Source organism: Peromyscus leucopus, chromosome 2 (genome assembly GCF_004664715.2).
Source record: "Peromyscus leucopus breed LL Stock chromosome 2, UCI_PerLeu_2.1, whole genome shotgun sequence".
NCBI lineage: Eukaryota > Metazoa > Chordata > Mammalia > Rodentia > Cricetidae > Peromyscus > Peromyscus leucopus.
This window is the reverse complement of record NC_051064.1, coordinates 54,213,251-54,238,438: the sequence shown is the minus strand read 5'-3', so window position 1 is coordinate 54,238,438 and position 25,188 is coordinate 54,213,251. Positions and strand designations below refer to the sequence as shown.

The following is a 25,188-nucleotide window of genomic DNA, read 5'->3' as shown; positions in this document are numbered from 1 at the left end:
CAAGTTTAGGAAAAGTAAACAATGAAAAACATTAAGTGTTTGCCTTCTGTGGGATGGTGAGATTAAATACAGCCCCCCCCCCCACACACACACACCAACCAGTATGCAGTACTTTCTCCAGGGAGATCATCCATGACTTAGGTGAAAAGCTGGAGAAGCAAGCCGCCATTAAAGTGGGCCCATAAGTGATCAAATGCTCAAATTATGGGAAAGGTTTTCTAACATAAGGAAGAGGCACCCCCAAAGAGCAAGGAGATTGTGTTGTCAGTGAAGGTAAAGCAAGTGACCCACACTGAGAGCACATAAATATTAGCTAGACAAAGGAAGGATGTGGTCATTGTGGTTTTGAAGGAGAATGGCCCCTAAAGAATCATATATTTGAATCATGGTTCTCCAGTTGCGGAAGGCTTAGGAGGTGTGGCCTTGTTGGAGGAGGTGTGTCACTGGGGATGGACTTTGAGGTTTCAAAAGCCCATGCCATTCCCAGTTAGTGCTCTTTCTCTCTCTCTCTCTGCCTCATGTTTGTGGATCATGATGTAAGCTCTCATCTACTGCTTCAATGCCATGCCTGCCAGCCAGCTGCCATGCTCCACTCATGGTGGTCATGGACTCTCACCCTCTGAAACTGTGAGCCCACTCAGCTCTTTCTTCTGTAAGTTGCCTTGGTCATGATGCCTCTTCACAGCAACAGAAAAGTAACTAAGAAGAGAGAACAGAAAGAGCCAAGGCATAGAGGCTTCTGAAGATAATGGAACTGAAATAGTTTGGCATGTAAGAGTGGAAATCTGTGCAACAGAAAGTGGTCACCAGGACTGCAAAGCAGGGAAATTGTCATGGGCAGTAAAGGACTCTCCTCTGTGCTGTAAAATGATGGATTGGAAGGAAGCTAAATAGGAGGCAGGAGGCCAGAGGGGTAGATGTTATTAGTGAGAGCTGTGAGATCCAGACAAATGAGCAGGGTGGGGGTGGGGATTAAAGACATTTCTGACCCCGAAATGACGTAACAGCTGAACAGATCAGTTTAAAGAAATGGCAGGGCAGGGTCCAGCAAGACTTCGCGGAGTCTGGTTTGACAGTATTTGTGGAAATAAACACAGGCAAAGAGCAAGGCCGGTAGCTCGGGCTGTGATCCCAGCACTTGGGAGGAGGAGTCCGAGGGTTTCTGTGAGTTCAAAGCTGGCCAGAGCTGTAGATTAGGTTCCAGGTCAGCTTGGGCTAGAGTGAGATCCTACCTCAAACAGAGAAACAAACAAAGAGAAACATAGGTCTGAGGAGGTGGCTGAATTGGTAAAGCGCTTGCCTTGCAAACAGGAAGACCTGAGTTCCAGCCATGGTGATGCCAGGATGATGCCAGCCTCTGGGTGCAGTGGTACACACTTATCATGGTAGCACTTGGGAGGCAAGAAGATCATAAGTTGGAGGCCAGACTAGGTGAGTCAGTTCTAGGCCAGCTTGCGATCCTATAGCGAAGTCATACGATGTACAACTCAGTGGCGTTTAATAAATTAACAGATTGTAACTCGTCCCATTGAGTCCAAGTTTTTAAGGATAAGTATTAGGTTCACTAGATTAAAAAAAAAGGGTGGAGAAAAGTATTTGAGGATATGAAAATGATGTTCACAATGCCATGAAGACCAATAGATAAAGGTAAACGGAAGGGTGGTTGAAGACAAGGCTTGAGAAGACCTGATAATAGTGTCTAAAGTTTAACTCTATGAAGAAAGCGAAGTTGGGCCTAGACACGAGTGTTTTCCTTTCAGGAAGATTGATCTGGAAATAGTAATGAGGATGCTGCAAATGGAGAAGACCCAGAGAAATGTGTGTGTGTGTGTGTGTGTGTGTGTGTGTGTGTGTGTGTGTGTGTGTGTGAAGAGGTGATAATATCCTGAGCAAAGGTAATAGTGTTAGAGTAACAGGAAGGAAGAGAAACCAAGAAATAGAATGAAGAATTGTTATGACTTGATAGCTGACTGAATATGACCAAAAGAAAGAGCAAAGGGTGCCTCCGATCTGGTCACCCTGCCTGGGTGACTGGGGTGATAGCGATGGTGTCCTGTATGGGTGTGGTCAGTATAAGTTGGGCACGCTGTGTTTACACTTTGAGAGGTTCGACTAAGTGAAGGGTCCCAGATTCAGTTCACTATTTAGACCAAGATCTAAGAAGGGACGGGACTAGAGGGTTGAGAATTGTCTTTCTGTTGGTATGGGATGTCATGAGTTAGGATGAGATACACAGAAAACTTAAGCCTAGGACTGAACTCTTGGAACACATGCTGAAGGTACATGAACAAGATAGAACCATGTAGTTAAAAATATGTGGTCAGGGTGGTGGTGGCGCACACCTTTAATCCCAGCACTCGGAAGGCAGAGGCAGGCGGATCTCTGTGAGTTTGAGGTCAGCCTGGTCTACATAGCAAGTTCTAGGACAGTCAAGTCTACACACAGAGAAACACTGTCTTGACATCCCCTCCCCCCCTCCAAAAAAAATCCTTGTGTAAAAATGTGTGGTCAGACCAAGGCCAGCACAGACTTTAGGGGGCAGAGAAGTAGAGTGGAGTGGAAAAGGAGAGGGCAGGGAATGTGGGTCCCTAGGCCGTGCTTGGCTTGATAATGCTTCACAATGAGATTGCTCAGATTATATTACTGTCACTGCCCCCCCATAGACCAGACAAATCTCTTCACTCCAAATAAGCAATTTATTTCTCCATTTATTTCTCCACAAACTTCTTAGAAACATCTTTTCAAGTCCATACAATTTCTTCTCAGAATCATTTTATAGAAGACAAACGCTCAGCAGCAGTGGCTTACATCCCATTAGGAAATTATTTTCTAAATCCTGTGTTGTTCCCCTCCAGGTTCTAATGCCTGAATAAACATCAGTTCTTAGATCAAAGGGGTCAGAGAGGGAAGGCAAAACTTGGAGCTGTCCTATCCAGGCAGGACCTGCCTCCATTGTCTTTCCTTTCTTCTTCTTCTTCTTTTCTATTTGGTCCAGAAACTCTGCTTCAGCTTCTTCAGACCAAGTCTTCATGGCTGCCTCCTTTGCTGCTCAGGGCCAGCAAAACACTCACCCTGGCACCCTGAATCTTCCAGATAAATCTGAAAACGGTGTCTGGGTGGGATATGTTCACGTGGGGTTCTGGGAAGGTCTGCAGTTGCTCTGGGTGTGAGAGGGACAGGGCCCAAACTGAGATGCCTTGGCCCTGCCTTCTCCTTCTTCATCGCCCCTCTTCATCTCTCCCACATCTGCTTGTCTGGATGACAGTGTGGAAGGAACGATGAGAGGCGTGAACTTGCCTTGTCTTGAAATGCTGTGACTCTGGCTGATACCTGGGGCTGTTGTCTCTTCCCTTGCCTTTCCAGGGTACAGCTTTCTGGGGGATGAGGAAGCTGAAGGCCTGGGGTAGGTTGGTGCTGTTTCTCAAGACCCTCATCCCTTTTGACTAAGTTGCATAAATTAAAGGGAGGAAGAGCAATTGTTAACTGATTGAATGTTTTCCTAAGGGCCTCTGCTTTTTACAAGAACTTCTTGTTTGTTTTCAAGGCCGTGGACTTCAGTGTCTTGCCAGATGTGATGAGGTCCCCAAAGCCCTGTTTGTGGGAGAACGCATAGGCAGAACGTCGAAGGCTTGGGTGTTTTGCTTTGGTCTTGACTGTGGGTGGCAGTGGATGTTTCAAGCAAAAATGAATCCTGTTCAGAACCTATATCCAGAGCATGGGGACAAGGTTTTCAGAACGGAGGCAAAGGCAAAGGGGACCGGGAGTTCCGGCTGCGCAGGCTCCCTCCTCCACTCACCTTGTCCACATTGATAGGACAGAGCAGTGGTTTCAGGAAGTTGTAGCCAATCACAGGAATCATACAGAGGACCGTGCTGAGGATCAGACACAGCCACATCTGTGGCTGGTTAAGGTTGTTCCTGGCCACACCTGCAAACAGTGAACCAGGAAAGGAGAGGCTGACACAGCTTGGGGAGGGAGTTAGGGGTGGGAGAAATCATCCAGGGCATAGCTCCATTCTCCAGGCCCAAGAAGCAAGTTTCTGATTTCCAGACAATCTAGTCCCCTGAGAAGTAATATAACTGTGAGCAAAGTCACTATACATCTTTTACCTTCACAACTACTTAGCAGTAGTAGTGTCCCCTTCCTGGAAAAAGGTTGCTTTGGTGCCTGATACAATTCCCATGCCTTTGTCTCCCTCCAAAGGCTGGGCTGGACAGAGGGGAGAGGGAGGGTGGGTTACAAGAGCTGCCTAGTGCATTCACACAAAAACAAATACCGGGCGTTGGGGCCAGCATGACAGTTCAGAGGTCAGCATGTCTCCAAGCCTGACACCTGAGTTCCGTCCCTGGGACCACATAGTAGAGGTGAGAACTGACTCCTTCAAGTTGTTATTTCTCTCGGTCTCTCACATGCCCAGTAAATAATTATATAATAAATAAATGTGATACAAATTTAAAAAAATACAGAGCTTTGGAGAAGAAAAACGAGTTAGTGGACTGACAAGAGGCAGGAAGCAAGTCCACATGCACAGCATGAACGGCAGTGAGGAAGGGTCCGTGTAAGAGGCAGCAGCCTCAGCAGGAGGAGTTTGCACTGGAGTTTCAAGTCATTTGAGTGAAAAAATAAACAAAGACACAAAAAACCAAGGCTGGAGGGATGGCTCAGCAGTTAAGGGCACTGGCTGCTTTTCCAGAGGACCCAGGTTCAATTCCCAGCACCCACATGGCAGCTCACAGCTGTCTGTAACTCCAGTTCCAGGGGATCAGATACTCTTACACAGACATACATGCAGGCAAAACACATCCCAATGCACATAAAATAAAAATCACAAATCGTAAAACAAAGTCCCCCAAATGCTGCTAATAATTCTTGCCCTGTCACTTCAAGAGAGACTTGTGAAGATCAAATAATCTAAGATATTTGAAAAAATGGAAATTCTAAAGTTAAATGTTTTCCTAGGAAGGTTCTGCACCTTTTTGGAGCAGAGACTATTTCTATTCATATGTTATCTAAGCATCAAGTATGTAATCTATAGTTTCTCGGTACACATTAGATTAGCACTGTATTAGTCCTCTCCGATGCCAAACACCTGCTGGGCAGAGTCTTACCTAAGAACTGGAAGGTGCTGGGGAACATCAGACACAAGCCATCACTATACAGGAAGAATAAGACGCAGAAGTAGAGGCCCAGGCTACCCCAGGTGAAGGCATGGCTTATTATCGTCCAGGTGTTTGTCCTCAGGGCGATCTGAAAAGCACCAGCTCTTGTGTAAGCTGTATATAACTTCTCAGCCCCTTCCATTCTCTAAGCCCGCGATGGAAGGTGTTCCCTGCCACCCTCCCTCTCTCCACCTCCCTTTCTGGCAGACAGGTTCCCACCCCATCCCCTCACTCACTCCCGCTACACAGGGGCCACACCTGCATCGTCATCACCCAGATCAAGGTGGTCTGCACTATCAAGGAGAAGGACTGGAAGTCAGAGATGTCTTTTCCATCACTGCGTTCTGAGTTGAAGATGGTCCCCATGGGGACAAAGAAGAGCACGAAGGAACTGTAGATGCCATGTATCAAACACTTAATAAATTCCTTCTTGTTGAAATACAGGTTGTGCTGTCCTGGCTCATACAGCTCTGGGTAACACAGACTCCATGTTTCATTCACATCCTGGTAATATCAGGGGGTTAGGAGAAGGTCAGGACCTCACTTAGTGTACTGCAGGCTGCCCAGGATCTCCTCATGGAGTGCTTGAGAAGCAGGACCAGAGAACAGAGCAGTGACTACAGCCCTCTCTAGATGAGACCCTGTAGCAGAAAGCCTGGAGGCAGGAGGGTGGGCAGCGGCTGGAGGCGGTGAGGATGTGGGGGTGACAAGACAGACAGGCAGCTGGAAGGGAGGGGAGGAGCTTGGGGGAGGGGGAACAGGGGCCTAAGTCCCCAGGTAGAAGTGTTTCTTTGGTTAAATGTTCTTGTGTCAAAAGTCAGTGGGTGGAGGCAGGAAAACCAATTAGGATTAGCAAGTCCTTTGGAAGATGTTCCTCATCTACTGGAGACTCTAACTGGTGCCCAGAATGGAGGCTGGAGTAGAAGAGTCAGGGAGACAGCTATCAGGACTCTTTTTTTTTTTTTGTCCTTGCTGTCCTGGAACTCACTCTGTAGCCCAGGCTGGCCTCGAACTCACAGAGATCCGCCTGCCTCTGCCTCCCGAGTGCCGGGATTAAAGGTGTGTGCCACCACTGCCCAGCCTCAGGACTCTTACTATGGAGGGAATCTCTAACAGGTAAAAGACACTGAGCCCTGGGCTGGTCCCCTGTGTTCTGAGGTATTGTGCCCACGGCCCATGCCTGACTTTGAGAACGCCCGAGGCCGCCCGCAGCAGGTTGTCTCGTCCCGTGGCCTCTGAATAGGCCTGTCCTTTCTCAGTTCTTTGGCTCTGTCCCTTGCACTAAGTTTTGCAAGAGTCCTTCCTCACCCTCTGACACTGTCTAGGTGGTCAGCTCCTTTCCCTGCTCTGGAAATTATTTCCTTCACACTTGATTTTGGAGAGCCCACTGTTGATTTCTTCCTCACTCTTGGAGTCCAGGGTTTCAATCCTGTCGGAGAGACCTGCTCCTGGCTCTTACCTTTTCAAACAGACTCAAGCCAAGCACAGGGAGGGAAGTGTAGATCAGATTGTAGCAGGTGATGAACCAAGTGTCGTACACTGTCTGGAAGAGAACCAAGGAGATGGTTTTTTTTTGTTTTTTTTTTTTTTTAGATTTCTTTCTTCATAAAGCCCCAGCTCTATCCCCCCCCCCCCCAACGCCCTGACCAGTCCAATGTAACACTCTCCTGGTCCCCTACCTAGCATGATTGAATCTGGTGTAGAGTCCCAGTATTTCTTTGATATTACTCTAGAACCCAGATTCCTAGACTGAGGGAGGCAAGGCCATGCTGAGCTTCCAAGATTGACCTGAAACAACCCTACTATGCCCTGCACTGTCCCTTTGGGCATAGAGAGGATACAGATGGGCTTCCAGGGAAAGCTAGTCATAGTCCTGAACCTCTAGGCAAGTGAAGCTTGAGGTTCTTTCTCTGCTTGGTGGCATTCAGTGGCTTCTGTGGCCCTGACCATTTACTAACAGGGTAAGGGACAAAGATGTAAGGACTCCTCCAGTTGGGTGTTCCATCCTGGAACCTAGTGAGGGCCACTTTCCTTACTGTCCACAGGAGCCAGACCACTCCCACAGACCAGATAGGCCTGACAAGGACCGGGGAGTCAGTCTGCTCTGCCCACTGACTGGTGTAGGCATCTCACAAGATAACCAGTCCTCAAGCTGTTTATCTTGGGAAATTCCCGAAAGACTTCTCACAGGATGAAGGGCTCTTCTTATAACATCAAAATCCACATTTCCTTACTGAGTTGTGATTTCATATTCAAATGTGAAATTAATTTATCAGAGAAACAATTTTGTGCATGTTGGGGGCAGACCTAGGCAGCAATAGTTCTAGGTACAGGTGAACATCGTGACATCCTGTCTGTCATGATCCAGGAAGCTCCTGGAGGCTTGCCCAGTCTTTAGTCTAAGCTTCATGGATGATATATTTGGACTGTTGTCATTATTTACCTACAGACTTAGAATATAGCCATTTTAAAGTACCTCAGAAGCATGTAGAATGGAACTATTATAGCTTTATGATTCTGATGATTTAAAAATAAATATGGCTCTTCTATATTATAATCACAAAATTAAAACTAGTATTTAAAAGTGGAGAAGTCCAGTTCCCGAGGATCTGAAACACTCTTTTGGCCTTTGAGGGCACCAGGCATGTGCCTCAAAGTACACATACATATATACATGCATGCAAAACATTCATACATATGAAATAAAAAAAAATCTAAAAGTAATAAAAGTGGAGAATTATTAAGATACCATGGACAATAAAAACACAAAGATGACTTTGGATGCTAAGAGAACTTCCAGGTCCTCCAATTTTTCTTGATTATATATGTTGAGAACTCTAGTATCAGTGCAGTTCATGGGAGAGTTCTGAAGGTAGCAGTCAGTAACAGAATCCTGTGATCTGCAAATGTAAGGTCAATGTAGGTTTGGCCAGTGGGACTAATATAGGGCGGAGAGAGGGATGGCAACACTTCATATACTGGCTTCTAGAGAAAGAAAACTGTCCACGCCTGGCGAATAGGACGGGGAGTGCTACCCACTCTCTTACCTGAGCAGAGAACCCGTTGAAGAAGGCATACCAGAAGTGCACCAGTGTGAAGGCGAAGTTTTTGTAAAAGAAGTAGCTGAGGAACTTGCACATGCGATTGTAAGACCAGCGGCCATGCACCATGAGGAGGCGCTGAAGGTAGTGGAACTGGCTGAAGGAGAAGTCACTGTTGAGCATGGCCTGCATCCCTTCGTGGCCGGTGATGCCAACCCCAATGTGGGCAGCTGCAATGAAACCCCAGACATTTCTAAGCCGTGAAGACTGTTTGCTGGGTTCTTCCCCTGGGAGTGTAAAGGGAATGAGGAGATGCAGACCTTATATGTTACATTTGGAACTGTTAGGCCCAGGTAAAAATGGCATCTTCACAGTGGAATCTTTTCTTTTTGATTGACTGCCCTTTCCCGCGTCCTGGGAAGCCCCTTCTTCTGTATTTTGTTTTGGATGCTGTCATTCAAGATTGCTTGGTACAGCCAGCACTAGAAGGTTGCCCTCTGCCCCTCTGCGGGCCATCTGAACTCTTTCTAACTACTCGGATAATTGTGAGTTAAATCCCTTGTTATCCACAGCAGCTACTTAAATGGATTAAGAATACAGGGTGAATGCCAATCTAAGACAATATTTAATTACCCACATTTATCTAAGGGGCAAAATCTCACCTGTTCAGAGGGATATACAATGTATATACTTGGTTAGTGAGAAATAAATTCTTCTGGGGACTTAAAGTGACTTTTTTTGCTGGATAAAGCAAGATTGTATTTGATAGAAGATAAGAAACTGGATTTCCTAAAAGGTTTAATTACTCTGACAACTCACTATTCTGGTTACATTCACTGATTTTCTCATGTATACCTACATTATTAGGTTCATGTAACCCTACATTAGCTCAATAGGGTTAACTGAAATTTCTTTTTTCCAATTTATTTATTTGTTTATTTGTTTGTTTGTTTGTTTGTTTGTTCCTGAGACAGGATTTCTCTGTGTAGCCTTAGCTATCCTGGAACTTGCTCTGTAGACCAGGCTGGTCCTGAACTCTGAGGTCTACCTGCCCCTGCCCCCAGAGTGCTGGGATTAAAGGTGTGCAGGACCATGCCCAGCTAGGATAACTGAAGTTTCTAAAGTCTCAAAGACTGGAGCCAGAACACTTTCTAGAACCGAAGTAGAGGCTGGACTGTCTGGTAACGTTTCCTGTGTAAGATTTTGTTCATACCTCACAGATCGACATGTTTCTGGACATGCACTTGAAATTTAAACCAAAAATTTTTTGCTATTTGCTTCTTCTGGTATGAATTTCCATAAATCACCCACTCCCCTCCACAGGGAGCACAGCAGGTTCTCAGGAGCACGGCCTTGAGCCCACAGACTGAGAGCCTGACCCTACAGAGGCCCTCTCTGTGGATCCAATGCCATCTCAGATGTAGGGGTGTGTGTGTGCTCATGTGGGGTCATCTTCATCATACCCATGAATGAATCTGAGTTTGTGCATGCCTATGGCTGCGGATTTAAGCGAGAGTTCCCGGATAAAGGAGTGTAAATGGGGTTGCAAACATTAAAGGCACACTTGGTAAGTTAGGCGGGCACGAGTCAACAACACAATACCAGTCAGATCAGTTTTGTCCATGGAGGAAGGGAGGGTAAGCCATGGTTGGGGACTGCTGCCCACCGCCCCTCACATGCCTTTGATCATGCCGATGTCATTGGCCCCGTCCCCGATGGCCAGGGTCACTGCCTTCTTGTACCTCTTCACCAGGTCTACCACTTGGGCCTTCTGAAGGGGGGTCATCCGGCAGCAGATTACCGCCTTGCACATGCATGCTGTTCGTAGCAGCTCCAACTCCATGTTTCCTTCTAGAGCATAGGCCTGTGGCACCAAGACACACTTACTCATGTGTTACCCCAAAGTCTTTCAGGGTTGGACCTTCCCTTTGTCTTTCCTGTCTTTTCTAGGGCGAGCCTGGCTCCTCACAAGGTGCCCTACCCCGAAGGGGCCACCTCTTGAGTCAGTTCTAGATGTGAGTTAGTTTCCTCGCATCTGGCCCAGCCTTCAGGGGGAAACCATTTATGGCCTCTCCCTGGGTTAAAACAGTCCGTGGTCATTAGGCCAAGTGACTTTTGAAGGGTCCTGTTCTGCTTGTTTGCCCCTTTCCCAAAGTAGCAAGCCATGTTAGTAGGAAAAACTTGAATAAAGAATACAGGAAGACTTTTCTTTGGCTTCTTTTTCTTAATATACTCTTGTCTAGAGTAGTCTGGAGGAAGATGTCTTTCAGGGAAGAGTAACCCAGGGAAGGGGAGAAGGGTGACTCATAAAATAGAGAAGGGGTTTAGTTTCCCTGAGTTGGGTTGGACCTAGGATAGAGTGACTTGGGACAGAGGAACAGAGTGGTAGCTCTGTGCTGCCCACCAGACTGTAGCCGCTGATGACCAGGCCATAGTCGCCATTGGGTGTCTCGTCAAGTACTCTTATAGGCATTTTGGGTTTCCTGGTAAGATAAATGTTTACGGGATCTGGTTCCAGCAGAGACTCGGGTTTCATCTTGTTCCTTGCACTCCTGGAAACCAAAAAAACCACGGTCAGAGTCTCATCTGAAGCCCTACAACGTAGGAAGAAAAAACACATCCAAGGTCAATGTGGACAAGGAAGGTCCCAGGCCTCTCCAGAGCAGCAGGTGGCTTTCGACTCATTTGAGGGAGGCCTCTGCTTCCACATCCACAGTTCTCCACCCACACTCTAAGTCCTTCAGGCCACGTGCTTCTTTATAAAATTATCTCAACTCTTTTGGGTGTTCTGTCTGTTTCCCTTTCCTCATTTCTTCTCTGTCCCTTCTGTGGAGGGGACCACATTTGGGGACAGGGGAGAGGAAGCTTGGGTCTAGACTGAGGCTGTGTTCCTGTGTGTACCTGAGTTCTTGCAGAACACTTTCCCTGTCTGTGCCTTCCACCATGAACACCCCATCCATTTCATCCTTGAATAACCTACAGGCGTAGGCGATGTTCACAGCAGTCTCTAGGGAAAAGGGAAGACGTCTCATTTTGACTGGCACTTACAGAGGCCTTACAGTGCACGCGCTTGGACAGAGAGAGTAGACTCAGAGTCCACTCGTCCATGTTTACCTTGGATACAGTTAAAATGACATGCGTTATTCATGAACCAGGGGAGACTGTAAGCGAACATTCACAGGAGAATTTGTGAATTTATTTATGAATAGCCAGGATCATTCAGAATCAGTCTTCTCTAAAAGGTCTCTCCTTATTGGTGAGTGTGTGTACGTGTGCCATGGCGCGTGTGTGGGGGTCAGAGGGCACCTTGCAGGGGTCTATTCTCTTCTTCTGCCATATGGGCCCCAGGGCGTGATGTCGGTGGTCACAGTCTCGGTGGCAAGCCCTTCATCCTCAGAGCTTGCCTGTGGGCATGTTCCTTTGAACAGCACTATTCCTATTTTTATGCTAAATTTTATGAGAACAGAGACATGCTTGAGTTGTATCATTTCTTTTATATTAAGAAACCTAGGATTTGGAATAAATTAATGCTAAAGAAAAAATAAAAATAAAATTAATGCCCAAGTGCAATGAGAATGTGTAAGAGAGATGCAATTTTCTCAGAAACTTCTCACTGGGAGTTCCTAAAGGATTCAGAGGACTGCAGGAGAAGCCAGGGTATTTGAGTAGGAAAACAACCCAGACCCAGAAGTAGGAATTGGGTTTGGGGGGACATATGAAAGTAATGGCCACAACAGGGGAGATAAGGATGTGGGAGTAGCAACAGACTGTCTAGGTCCTTGAAGGCCAACGAGATGTTTACATCATGAAGTCGCTGTAGGTCCCTGGGCAGCAGGTTAATACACAGTTAGTCTATGTGAGGGTGATACAGTTGACGGCTGTGTGTAGACTGTGCTGAAATTCGTAAGGGCAAGAGGCAGAGAGAGCAGACCGCAGGGACGAAGGCTGAACAAGGGTGGTAGCAGTCAGGATTTTCAGAAGAGAGGTGGAATGTGGTAAGAGAACAGTCTTTGGGACAACAGACAAGGTACTATCAAAGACGACATTATCAAGTTCTCATATGGTCCATTCCCTCCTGATGGGTCACATCTGACTTGTCTCTGTCACCAGTGACCACCACTATAGAGTAAGTAACAAAGTACATACGAAAGTGGGAAGGAAGCCGGTGTCTAGCAGGGACTTGGCCACACAAAGAAGGAAAAGATGGTTAAACTGGGCAGCAAGGGGGTTGTCCAAGTTGGTAGTTTCCTTTACCTTGCTTATCGCCAGTTAGAACCCACATTTTGATTTTGGCTTTGCTCAGGGTGATAATTGTCTCAGGTACTCCGCTCTGAAGCTTGTCTTCTATGGCTGTGGCCCCTAGTAACTTCAGAGAGGAGACACTGGTGAGTGAGGTCAAGGATGAGAGCTCCAGCACTAAGTGCTTATGCACCCCAGCACTCTGAGCTGACTCTCCTGGCAGGGGGGGTCCCTGAGGGAAAAGTCAGCACGAGATGCCTCTGACACACTGCTGTTGTTTGTTTGTTTGAGACAGGGTTTCTCTGTGTAGCCCTGGCTGTCCTGAACTCACTCTGTAGACCAGGCTGGCCTTGAACTCACAGAGATCCGCCTTCCTCTGCAAGGAATTACAGGCATGTGCCACCACACCTGGCAACATGCAGTTTTTAACCACACACTGAAATCAAAGTTAGAAACACAGCATTAGAAACTGGAGACAGAAGAGCCTTGCACAAGTCATATATGAAGCTATGTGCTCACACCAAACCTGAGCTTCCTGTACCACAGCGCGTTTCCTGGCTGGTTTGCGCCCACTGAGCCCACCCGAGACTCTCCACCTCTCTGACACTAAGCCTTTTGTTTATAGTATTCCTACGGTGCTGACATGGGGGTGGCCCCACAACTAAACTGAGGAGCAGGAGAATGACAGACTAAGGCAGAACAGAAGAAGTAATTTCTCTCTTCATAGCAGAGCCAGCCTGGTCAGTCTGGTAGCCAACAAATACATACCTCTAGGGTCGTCTTAACCTCTCTTTTTCTTCTCTTTTCTTTTTTCTCCCCCCTCTCCCGCGACAGTGTTTCTTTATGTAACCCTGGCTGCCCTAGAACTAGCACTGTAGACCAGGCTGGCCTCGAACTCAAGAGATCTGCTTGCCTCCCGAGTACTGGGATTAAAGGTGTTAAAGGCGTGGGCCACCACCGCTAGGCGACGTCTCTTTTTCTTATGTCTATAATCAACCCATCTGCAAATTCTATTGACTCTAGAAGAACAGAGCAGGATGCTGCCCACGTTGTAACTACCTTCTTGTTGGCAGCTGTCTGTGCAGAGTGGTGGCTGGAGAGCTGTCACGTCCCTCCTGGGGGCTCCGACCCTTCAGGAGCAGGGGCCACACTGGCCTCTGAGGACGCTCACCTGTGTCTGCGGCCTCTGTTCTGCCTCCTCCCTGGTCCCGTTCCAGCTGCTCCGCTCTCTAACAACTTAAGCCTGCCCTTGCTGGGTCTTTCCTATTGCCATCGCCCATCACGGTGTGTGAAGAGCTGGTTTGCACAGCTAGGGAGCGGCTTGGCTTGTCCGCTTCCCGAGGATTCTCTCAGATGTCTTCTCCACAGAGCAGACCAAATGCCTTGTAATACAACAGTGCCTCTGCCCCTTCAAACCTGAAGCGCATCTGACTTTCTCTTCTGACATTATTTCATTTTTTCCCCTGTAATATTTTCACCCCCTAACATACTATATATCTATTACCTTTTGCCTGTTTTCTCTACCGGTACATAGGACACAGTGGTTCATAGCAGCACTTGATATATATGTTGAATGAGTAAATTATTTTTGTCTTGATTATGATATTAATTCCTACTGAATCATCGAATCTGTATATTATACAGATCTTTCCTTCTGGATTCATTCCTCCTTTCTTCTCTTTCTTCCTTTATTTTGAGACAGAATCTTCATCCGCTATGTAGCTAAGGATGAGCCTGAGGTTCCAAGCCTCCCGCCTTCACCTCCCGAGTGCTGCAGTTACGGGCTTGTATTCCCAGACCCAGCTTTATGCACACTCGGGATGGAGCTCAGAGCTTCGTGCTCGCCAGACCAGCACTCTACCAACTGCGCTGCAATCCTAGCCCTAGACTATGTTGTGGGTTTGTTGTTGTTGTTGTTTTTGTTTGTTTGTTTGTATTGAGCAGATTTTGAGGGATAAGAAGAAGGACTTTTTTAAAAAACTATAGCCAGAAGAGTTTTTCATAATGAATTTAGAAGATTCTGGGTATGTTCAATCAACATGGAGCCCTGTACTTAGTTTCCCAGACACAAAATTTTGGGGCTTTCTTATTGAGCTTACCTACTTCCTCCCAGAGAAAGGCCCGTGTGCTGATCCTGTGGAGGTCACTCTTAGAACGCTTGCTCAGGCTACGAGCTGCCATTCCCACATCTCTGCCCTCAGTCCGTCCCGAGATCCTCACACTCACCATTAAGTTGCTTTCAACTTCTTCATAGACCATAGTTAATTTTCTTTCTCGATCCTCGAGAGTCAGGCAGGCTTCACTGTGCTTTTTAATCCACTTTTGGAAAAATGCATTATCCAATTCTCGGTAAGCTACCATGAGGGTGCGCAGACCCTCACTGGCAAAATCCTGGAAGATATATATATATATATATACACATATACATATGTGTGTGTGTGTGTGTGTGTGTGTGTGTGTGTGTGTGTGCCAAGCCTGAGCTGGTAAGGCAGAGGTAAGGGACTGGCAGACTGACCACAGGGCCCATCTGCCTGTACAATAGAGTTTCCTAGTTAGGGCCATGTGACTAGTCTTGTACTTTCTAAGCAAAATGTTCCAGGGAAGCCAAGTGACTGATACGTGTACGTAATCACAGCACTTGAAGGAAGATCCTAAGGTCCAGGTCAACCTAGGCTACATCTAGAGTTCCTTCTTCTAAGATCTGGATAATGATATAATATATAATATACTCCTTATAGAGAGGATAATGATGATGATGGCACGAAAAGGGAGAGAGTAATAGACTAAGAGGGGGCTGTTATAAAATGATGTTACGTAATAAGGTGTTACCACTCTTTGCAAATACACATTCAGTTTCCCCCTCATCCTTTCTCCATCAAGTACTCAACGAACAACTTAGAGAGCACATGCTCACAGTCTGTCTGCATCTCATTGTTTAGCTGAGCTGCTGCTGTAGACAACTGTACTAATCTGGGGTGAGTTAGTATGTTCATTCCTTGGTCACAGATATATCTTAGTTAGCCATAGGCAGCCATGCTGCTGGAGTATAGCCTGGTCATAAGGAGGCCTGGGTGAGAATGTGGGTAGCTTGGAGCAGAACTCACCCATCTGAGGATGGGTTAGAGCAGATTTTATGTATCGAACCTCCAAATCACTGTGAGTCTGGTCTTACCGCTAGAGTAAAGGGAGTGAGAATTCACTGGCATTATAAGATCAGAGAAAACACAAATTTGTTCTTTTTTTTTTTTAAATTTTTTTATTATTTATTTATGTATATGGCTTCTTTATCTGCATGTACAACTTTATGCCAGAAGAGGGCATCAGATCCCACTAGAGATGGTTGTGAGCCACCATGTGATTGCTGGGAGTTGTACTCAGGACCTCTGGAAGAGCAATGGCAATGGTCTTAACCACCAAGCCATCTCTCCAGCCCCACAGATTTGTTCTTATTCCTTGTTTAACTTCTCAGTTGACGTTAATTTCCAGGTATAAACAGTGTAAGGCAATATCCCTAGGGAATGCCAAGTCTTAAGTATTTGTGCTATAGGCAGAGAAGGTCTCAGGAGACTTAGGAAGGGTGTGATAATGGCAGAAGGTGATTCTGTATTGGATATAGGTTAGAGGACAATACACCAACAGATTCATTAATCCATTGACAAATCACTCTGCAGAATATGCTAACATCTCTCATCTCTACTGGTATATTTTTCTTTTCTCTTATCATGGGCAAAACATGGCCTGGTGCCCAAATCCTTCCTGCCACCTGTTTTTATGTGGCCTATTTGCTGATTCCTGTTTTGCTGGGCCTGGGGCTGTGCTTGTGTATTGGAGTTTGACTCCTACAGGTTTGTGTTCAGATGGTTAGTGTGGTTAAATCGCATTATAAGTGACTGTTGAAGTTGGCATCAGGAAACATGTCCAAAGGTCTGAAATGGTTTTATGACCATCCTTTGAAGCCAGGCTGGGGAAAAGCCATCTGTGAAGGTGTTCTAGATAAGAGAGCAGGCCATGAGAAGACACCAGGGCCTGAATGAGAATAAGATGGAAGGGCTGTTTTGGGGAGGACAAAACTCACTTCTTAAAACTTGAGATATGGCTGGCAGGATGGCTTAGTGGGTACAGGCACTTTCTGGCAAGCCTGACAACCCTCGGGCTCACGTGATAGGAGAGAACCAACTCCTACAAATGGATCCTCTGACCGCTACCCTGGGGCCATGGTACTCACTCACCCACAAACATACACAGATAAATAGATTTTAAAACCTTGATATATAACTTACATACTGTAAGATCCACCATTTTAAAACACACGATTTAGTTTATGATTCATCAGTTTGTAGAATGCTCACCATTATCTAATGCCAGAACCTCCATAAACCTCCAGAGAAACACATGTCTATTAGCAGTCATCCTCCACTCCTTTCCCCCAACCCCAGAAACTGCTAACTCACTTTTTTTTGTTTTACATTTAAAGACATTTATCTGTCTATCATCTATCTATCTATCTATCTATCTATCTATCTATCTATCTATCTATCTATCTATCTATCATCTATCTATCATCTATCTATCTATCTATCTATCTATCTATCTATCTATCTATCCATCCATCCATCTATCGTGACATACACATTCTCTCTCTCTCTCTCTCTCTCTCTCTCTCTCTCTCTCTCTCTGTGTGTGTGTGTGTGTGTGTGTGTGCGCATACGTCAGTGGACAACTTGCAGAAGCTGGTTCTCTCTTTCCACGCTGTAGATCCTGACTCAACTTATCAGGCTTGATCTGCTGAGCCTGGCCAGAAGTTACTTTCTTTCTGTGTAGTTTTCTAAGGTGAATCAGATCTTCTGATAATGTGATCTTCTGTCTTTTTCATGTGGCATGTTTTCAAGGTTCATCTATGGCAGCATGTACTTCGCTTTGCAGGAAAAAAGAGCACATTTTATTTATTCCATTATCTGTTGATGGACATTTGGGTTACCCCAACCATTTTGCAGTTATGAATGATCTGCTATAAACAGTCATCTATGTTTTTTCTGTGGATGTGTTTTCATTTCTCTGGAAACAGAACTAGGAATGGAATTCTGAGTCACATGACAACACTATGCTTAAGTTTTCTGAGGAAATGCAAGACTGTTTTCCCAAATGCCATTATACCTTTTTATCAGCAATGTATGAGGGTTATATTTTCCTACATCTAGATGACATTTAGTATGGTCTGGTCATCAGGTTTAAACCACCCTGGTAGAGAGAAAAGTGGTATTTCATGTTTTTTTATTTGTATTTTTCTAATAACTGATGATGCCAGCATCTTTTCATGTGTTTATTTGTTCTCTGACTCTGTCCACGTGGTAAGGCATAATTAAAAAGTATTTTCTAAATCTACTTTATGAACCACTTTACTGATCGGCTCCTCCCCCTCCGTCCTGTCTTGTTCTTTCCTTATACTGCTGGCCTTTTACACATACAGGTAGAGCATTAGAAATCTCGGAGTGTATTGATCTGCTTTCCCTTTCTTGTGACAGCAAGCTGAGGTCACTCTCTTTTCTCTATGATATATTGTAAATGCTAGTAGGTAGAACTAGAATAAGACAGTGAGCGGGAGGGTGCCCTCGAGGGTTTGATACCAAGCCTAGTGCTTGTGTTCTGCTCCTTACCCTAAAAGTAGCACGTCTGTGGAATAAGGCCTCCATGTTCTGAAGCAAATACCAGGTCTGTAGGACCTCAGGAGGCAAGAATCATAGAACTATTCTGATCACTGTATGTGATCCTGCAGACATGATCCTCGTTATGCCTCTGGGGTCTTGTCCCACATAATTCTTTAACACAGAAGTTGGAAATGTGAGAACACAACAAAATAAAATAGTTTTAGTCTTTCTTTGGTCAACCCCAAAATAAATGAATGAATGAATGAATGAATGAATGAATGAATGAATAAAATTGATGCAACACATACCCATCTAGAAACACCCTAAAACAGGGACACGTTACTGGTCAAATCATGTGAGAAGTTGCAGAGAGAGAACCACCCCCAGGTGCCATCTGCGTCCACCTCCACACTTACATCTAAGTGGTCCATGGTCACATCACTAAGGGACGCACAGGAGGGGTGAAGGAGCTCATAGATGATGGTGTCTGCTCCCTTGCAGAACAACATGACCCGATTTTCAGGTGTCCGAACTAAAGATGAACAGATTAAGCAAAATAACCACATAGGCCTACTGCTTAAAAATTTGTCTGGGTTCATTGAGGGATAAAAGGGGACTGTTCCCCCTAACATTTGTTTCTAAGAACTCAATGGAGTGGTCACACAGGACAGATCATGTAGTAAGGGCCTGATAGTGACAGAGAAACTTTTCAAAACAATTCTTCTGTGGGTCAATGTCCCCCAGGAAGAGTCTGATGCAGACTATTATTTAGTTGTTTTCGTTTTCCTTCGTGAGGCAGGGTCTCACTATTATCTGAAGCTGGGGCTTGGAACTTGCCCCCAAATATTTTTAAATATTTTTGTTCTATAGTTGGCTGAATCTGTGACTCCATGGGCAAGGAGGGCTGACTACATTATTGGTTCCCATTTCTTATGCTGTGTTCAGGCTTTATGGGTTAATTTTATGTCCTCATCTTAGATTTGAACATACTGGCAAGTCACTAGCAGAAATACTAGAGAAAGGACTCAGCACTTGGTAGCAAGACCCTATTTATATGTAAGAGACAATTTAAAGGAGACAAGAGAGAAAGTGTGTGTGTGTATTTGAGGCAAAATATCTGAGGGAAGTCATGTGAGTGGGAGAAAGGATTGATGTGTAGATGAAACAAAAAGTCAATATGCAAATGTACGCAAAGGACAGAGAGAGACTGACTGAGAGGGAGCACCCACCACCAAGAGATTGACTGAGAGGGAGCACCCACCACCAAGAGACTGACTTAGAGGGAGCACTTCTCACCAAGAGACTGACTTGGAGGGAGCACCCACCACTAAGAGGGACTTTGAGGGAGCACTTATCACCAAGAGACTGACTTGGAGCACCCACCAACCACAGACATCCTCTTGCGCTCATTGCTGAAGTCCAAAATAGCCAGCAGCTGGTAAACTCGTATTTTCCCCATTTCGATCACTGTGATTGTCTCAGGTGTGCGGGAACAGAACACAAAGCCAAAGTTCCTAGAAGCAGTGACCAGGGCACCTTCATCTGGTGACTGAGCCTGGTACACCAGCTCACCTGACAAGAGACGAAAAGGTGACAGAGCCTGCAGAGGTGAGCAACTTAGTTCACCCAGAAGTGAGACCACATTTCCAGTGGCTTACAAAGAGAGCCCAGAAGGGGATATAATTCTTCAAAACTTCCTTACATGCCTGGCCCTAAAAGGTTAAGAACACTGGCTGCTCTTCAAGAGGACCATGGTTCTATTCCCAGCACTCACATGGTGGCTCACAACCATCTGTAATTCTAGTTCCAGGGGATCTGACGCCCTCTACTGGCCACTTTGGGCACCAGGCATGCACATGGTACACATACATACAGGAGAAATGCCCATACATATAAAAATAAATCTTAAGCCGGGCATGGTGGTGCAAACCTTTAATTCTACCCAGGAGATGGGGGCAGGAGGATCTCTGTGAGTTTGAGGCCAGCCTGGTCTACATAGTGAATTCCAAGACAGCCAGGATTACATAGAGAAACCTTGGCTGAAATGAAAGGACCCAGGTTCAATTTCAAACACCCTCATGGTGGCTCACAACCACCTACAACTCCAGTCCCAGGGGATCCAATGCCCTCTTCTGACCCCACAAGCACCAGGCATGTAAGTGGCACACAGACATACATGTAGGCAAAACATGCATACACTTAAAATAATAATAATAATAAATTAAAAACATTATTTTAAGAAGGAAGACTTAATAATGAATAAACAGTCATTTCTCATTCATTGTTTTAAAAAAAAGTTTGGGTAAATTAATGGATGACTTTGTCACACTAAAGAAGCTAAGACACATGGTGATGACTGAGACATACTGTAAGTGACAGGACAACAACTCAACTCACCTTCCAGCAAGTCCGCAAAGACAGTGGGACTGGTCAGATGGATGCTTCAGAACCCACAGAGCCTCAAGATCCAAACCTCTCGGGGGGGCACCAGTTCGACCCCTATCCAGTGACTGACACTTTCCCTAAACCAGCTTGCTACCCCCTTACCATCGCACTGCTGGCCAGCACGCCCTTGTTAGGAATCCTTCCTTAGGTTAGACTGTTCAGAGTGTATCACAGCACCCTACTTCAAGCAGTCCCGACTTCAGAACAGTCTCAGTCCATGAGGCTCAGGCCCGCGCTCACCTTCCACCTTCTCTTCGGACATCACAGTGTGGCACAGTGAGAGGCAGAGGAAGAAGAGGTGCACAAAGTGGTCTTCATTCCTCACGGCTTCCACCAAAGTGTTATCATAGAATGAGAACTTAGGGTCGGCCAGCTGGTTATAGGAGAAGTCAACCTTGTCATTCTGGAACAGAAACACAGAGCGGAGTTCTCAGGCACAGCCGCACACTTCCCAGAATGTCACATTGGGGTTGCTTCTGGGATGTGATGAGCTCTCTCAGGAAATGGGAAGGGGAGGGCAGGAGAGACGGCAGAGGTTCCAGTGCGGGTGCAGGTTGGCCTGCTGACCTGGGCTGTCGCTGTGCTGGGAGGAACCTTCCCGCAGGACAGGCGTGGCTTGGTGGACCTCCTGCCCCCTTGCACCCCTGCTATTCTAAATGATCAATGGAGACCTTGAGACTTGACTTTTCCTGTTTCCAAACCCATCTGATAATCAAGTGCGAGGGTAGGAAGGACTGACTGCTCTCTGTTAGGAACTGGTATCTGAGAAAAGTCTTATTCCTGGTTTTGTCTGTCTGATTTAGGCGGCTGAGGAAAGAACAGGTCCTGGGTGCAGTGGTGTCACTGTAGTGGATCCCACAGGGACGAAGTGGGCTGGAGACTAATACTGGAAATGCCTGTGACAAGTTTCAGTACATGCTTGTTTACATATTAATATTGCCTGACCTGTAAGAATACCTGGCTCTTCCCACCTCTCTCACAGTTTGATCTAGTTTCTTTCTTTTTTTTCTTTTTTTCCTTTTATTTTATTTTACAATACCATTCAGTTCTTTTTTATTATTATTATTATTATTATTATTATTATTTTATTTTATTTTATTTTACAATACTATTCAGTTCTACATATCAGCCACAGATTCCCTTGTTCCCCCTTCCTGCCCCCTCCCCTTCCCCCAGCCCACCCCCCATTCCTACCTCCTCCAGGGCAAAGCCTCCCTGAGGACTGAGATCGACCTGGTAGACTCAGTCCAGGCAGGTCCAGTCCCCTCCTCCAAGATTGAGCCAAGCGTCCCTGCATAAGCCCCAGGTTTCAAACAGTCAACTCATGCAACGAGCCCAGGACCCGGTCCCACTGCCTAGATGCCTCCCAAACAGATCAAGCCAATTGACTGTCTCACCTATTCAGAGGGCCTGATCCAGTTGGGGGCCCCTCAGCCTTTGGTTCATAGTTCATGTGTTTCCATTCATTTGGCTATTTGTCCCTGTGCTTTATCCAGCCTTGGTTTCATCAATTCTCGCTCATATAAACCCTCCTCTTTCTCACTAATTAGACTCCCGGCGCTCCACCCGGGGCCTAGCCGTGGATGTCTGCATCCAGATTCCTCAATCCTTGGATGGGGTTTCTGGCACAACTATTAGGGTGGAAAGGAAGAAGTCAAGCTTTCCCTATTTGCAGATGACATGATAGTATACTTTAGTGACCCCAAAGATTCCACCCAGGAACTAATAAAGCTTATAAACACCTTCAGCAACATAGCAGGATACAAGATCAACTCAAAAAAATCAGTAGCCCTCCTATATACAATGGACAAAGAAGCTGAGAAGGAAATCAGAGATACATCACCCTTTACAATAGCCACAAATGACATAAAATACCTTGGGGGAACACTAACCAAGCAAGTGAAGGACCTATATGACAAGAACTTTAAGTCCCTGAAAAAAGAAATTGAAGAAGATGTCAGAAAATGGAAAGATCTCCCATGCTCATGGGTAGGCAGGACCAACATAGTAAAAATGGCAATTTTACCAAAAGCAATCTACAGATTCAATGCAATCCCCATCAAAATACCAACACAATTCTTCACAGACCTGGAAAGAATAATACTAACTTCATATGGAAAAACAAAAAACCCAGGATAGCCAAAAGAATCCTGTACAATAAAACAACCTCTGGAGGCATCACAATCCCTCACTTCAAGCTCTACTATAGAGCTACAGTAATAAAAACAGCTTGGTATTGGCATAAAAACCGACATGTGGACCAATGGAATCGAATTGAAGACCCTGACATTAACCCACACACCCATGAACATATAATTTTTGACAAAGAAGCCAAAAGTGTACAATGGAAAAAAGAAAGCATCTTCAACAAATGGTACTGGCATAACTGGATATCAATGTGTAGAAGGTTGCAAATAGATCTGTCACCGTGCACAAAACTCAAGTCCAAGTGGATCAAGGACCTCAACATAAATCCAGCTACTCTGAACCTGCTAGAAGAGAAAGTAGGAAGTAGTCTTGAACACATTGGCATAGGAGATCACTTCCTAAATTGATCTAGTTTCTTTCTATTTAGTCCTTGACTCAATTTGTGGATCCAAATTCACTATTTGCCTAGTTATGGCCTGGCCCTTCAGACACGGACTCTTATCCCCATTTACGTCAGGCCACTGGCAGTCATGAACAAACGCTGGCCTGAAGACTGCAGTCTGTTAACATGTCTGCCTGGTCCATACCAGAATTTCCGCAGATCTTTCTCCGGTTCTTCATGGTTGCTCTACTGCCTGCGCCGGGCCCCGGTATTCAAGCACACACAACGCTGCAGGGAGGGAGGTTGAGGCAGGCAAACTAGCAAGAGTTTTGTCAGAGGAAGAAGTCTTTGGATCCAAGATCTAGACTTAGCCAGTCCTAAAGACACGAGCTTTAAAGAGAACCGCTCACACAACATCCCCTAAGGCTTTTCTAGAATTGGCTTCTTAAACCGGCACATTCTCTGAAGTGACAGGCTGGGAATAAGGTTGGAGAGGAAGGCAAGGACGAGCTCCTGCGTTACCATATCATTTGCAATATAGCCTCCCAGCCACTTTGCATCAGGAGTGAGTGACCAATCAAATCGGTCAGGAGGTCTTCTGGAATCTGCATACAGAGTGTATTGAAAGTAGCGGGATGAAACAGGGACCAGCCAGGAGACCATGAGGTGATTCACGAGAGAAATGATGAAGAACGAACAACAAATATTAAATCAAAGGTGAACTTGAAAACACAGGGAGCTGGAATTGGTGTAACAAGGGTCAGAGGAGAAAAAGATGGAAAGAGTTGAATAATTTTATATTTCCCAGTTGAACCACTAGATAGAAAGTGCAACCCTTTACCAGGACAGACCACCCAGTGGGCTGAGGAAGCATGTGACAGTCAGGCAGCTGGCCTCACGGGTGGCAATGCAGGGGGTCATTGACACATAATTTTGAAGCTCAGGAAAGTGATCCAAGCAAGTGTGTGTGTGTGTGTTTAATCTTTCCTCCCAGATAAGTAATATGTGATGATGGAAATCAAGCTGGCACTGACCTGGAAGCTTCCTCCCTACTTGATAGCTTTACAGCTAGCTGCAAGTTACTGTGCACATTACAGGGAGAAAAGTATTCATTAGTCTTACCCAACTGCTAACCGTGCTAGCTATAACAACAAAATGTCCTGGCAAAATATGCCCGGGGGTGCACTCATGGCACAAATGTGATGGCAGGAACCAACCACTTTCTGACTGGATTGGAGGCCTGTTCCATAAGACAGAATTCAAGCCTGGCACTTTTAACAGGGCCAAGAACCCGAGGCTAGGTAGGTCACAGGCCATAGGGGAGAAACTACTAGTATTACTCTGCTAAAGGGACATAGCATTACACTAACTCCTAATGACTACTCCAGACCCAAGGATTAGAGCATTCTTCAGCTCTCATCAGGGAAGCCTCTTTCTTCTTCGGTAGGTGGTGATTAATATAGAGACTCACAATTGGAAGGCTTTTGTTTTGTGTGGGATGACTCATCCCTAACAGCTTTCTGAGAGCCAACCTGGGTCTGCCTAAGGGCCTTAGCAACAGCAACTGAGTCATGATCTGGAGATGACCTGAGCCAATGAGAGGCAGCCATGTTATACCAACAGATGCATATTCATCAGACCTCCCCCCAGGGTGGGGTGGAGGGTATATAAGGCTTGCCTCTTCCTGAATAAGCTGAGATTGTTGTTTCGACATTCTCCCAGAGTCTGTGTCATTGACTCTGTGGCTACTTGGCCCCCTCCCCGAAAGGAAACAACAGCACAGGACCATGCTACAGTTTTGTTTTGTTTTGTTTTGTTTTGTTATAAAGTACAGACTGGTTTTCCATTTCCTACCTCAACTCTTTGGCTGGATGGGAACAAGGTGGAGACTGGAAGTTAGAGTTTGCTGTATGTAAGTGGCTAAGGGTTTAGCAGGCAGGGATAGTACAAGGGATACCCTGAAGGTGAGGATGGATATTCTAAGAAGAGATGTTTAAAATTAAATCCACAAGTAAAAAGTGAGTTCCACTTGTTAGAAAAACAATAAAAACAAACTAGCTAGAGATAGAAAGATAGTTCTACAACAGTGGTGACTAGGAGTACATAGTATGTCAACAAAGGGAAAAGGT

General features: G+C 45.6%; 1 protein-coding gene and 1 long non-coding RNA gene across 3 annotated transcripts in view; one reads left to right on the top strand and one right to left on the bottom strand.

Moving 5' to 3' along the window:
• Positions 1 to 25,188, top strand: part of LOC114703216 — a 49,890-nt gene that overhangs the window by 7,089 nt on the left and 17,613 nt on the right. The window lies entirely within an intron of this gene.
• The window catches only part of LOC114703215 (phospholipid-transporting ATPase FetA), a 103,991-nt gene continuing 81,478 nt past the window's right edge, over positions 2,676 to 25,188 (bottom strand). Inside the window, exons 16-29 of one of the 2 annotated variants that reach the window (XM_028883957.2) lie at positions 20,770 to 20,932; positions 19,468 to 19,656; positions 18,501 to 18,616; positions 14,666 to 14,830; positions 12,455 to 12,566; positions 11,102 to 11,207; positions 10,605 to 10,752; positions 9,881 to 10,064; positions 8,207 to 8,430; positions 6,619 to 6,702; positions 5,418 to 5,663; positions 5,109 to 5,247; positions 3,797 to 3,927; positions 2,676 to 3,702 (exon numbers count right to left, since the gene is read on the bottom strand). In XM_028883957.2, the coding sequence (XP_028739790.1) occupies positions 3,517 to 3,702; positions 3,797 to 3,927; positions 5,109 to 5,247; positions 5,418 to 5,663; positions 6,619 to 6,702; positions 8,207 to 8,430; positions 9,881 to 10,064; positions 10,605 to 10,752; positions 11,102 to 11,207; positions 12,455 to 12,566; positions 14,666 to 14,830; positions 18,501 to 18,616; positions 19,468 to 19,656; positions 20,770 to 20,932 (2,193 nt within the window). In that variant the 3' untranslated portion in view covers positions 2,676 to 3,516. The remainder of the gene's footprint in view (positions 3,703 to 3,796; positions 3,928 to 5,108; positions 5,248 to 5,417; positions 5,664 to 6,618; positions 6,703 to 8,206; positions 8,431 to 9,880; positions 10,065 to 10,604; positions 10,753 to 11,101; positions 11,208 to 12,454; positions 12,567 to 14,665; positions 14,831 to 18,500; positions 18,617 to 19,467; positions 19,657 to 20,769; positions 20,933 to 25,188) is intronic. The other variant, XM_037202549.1, reaches the window with a different exon arrangement.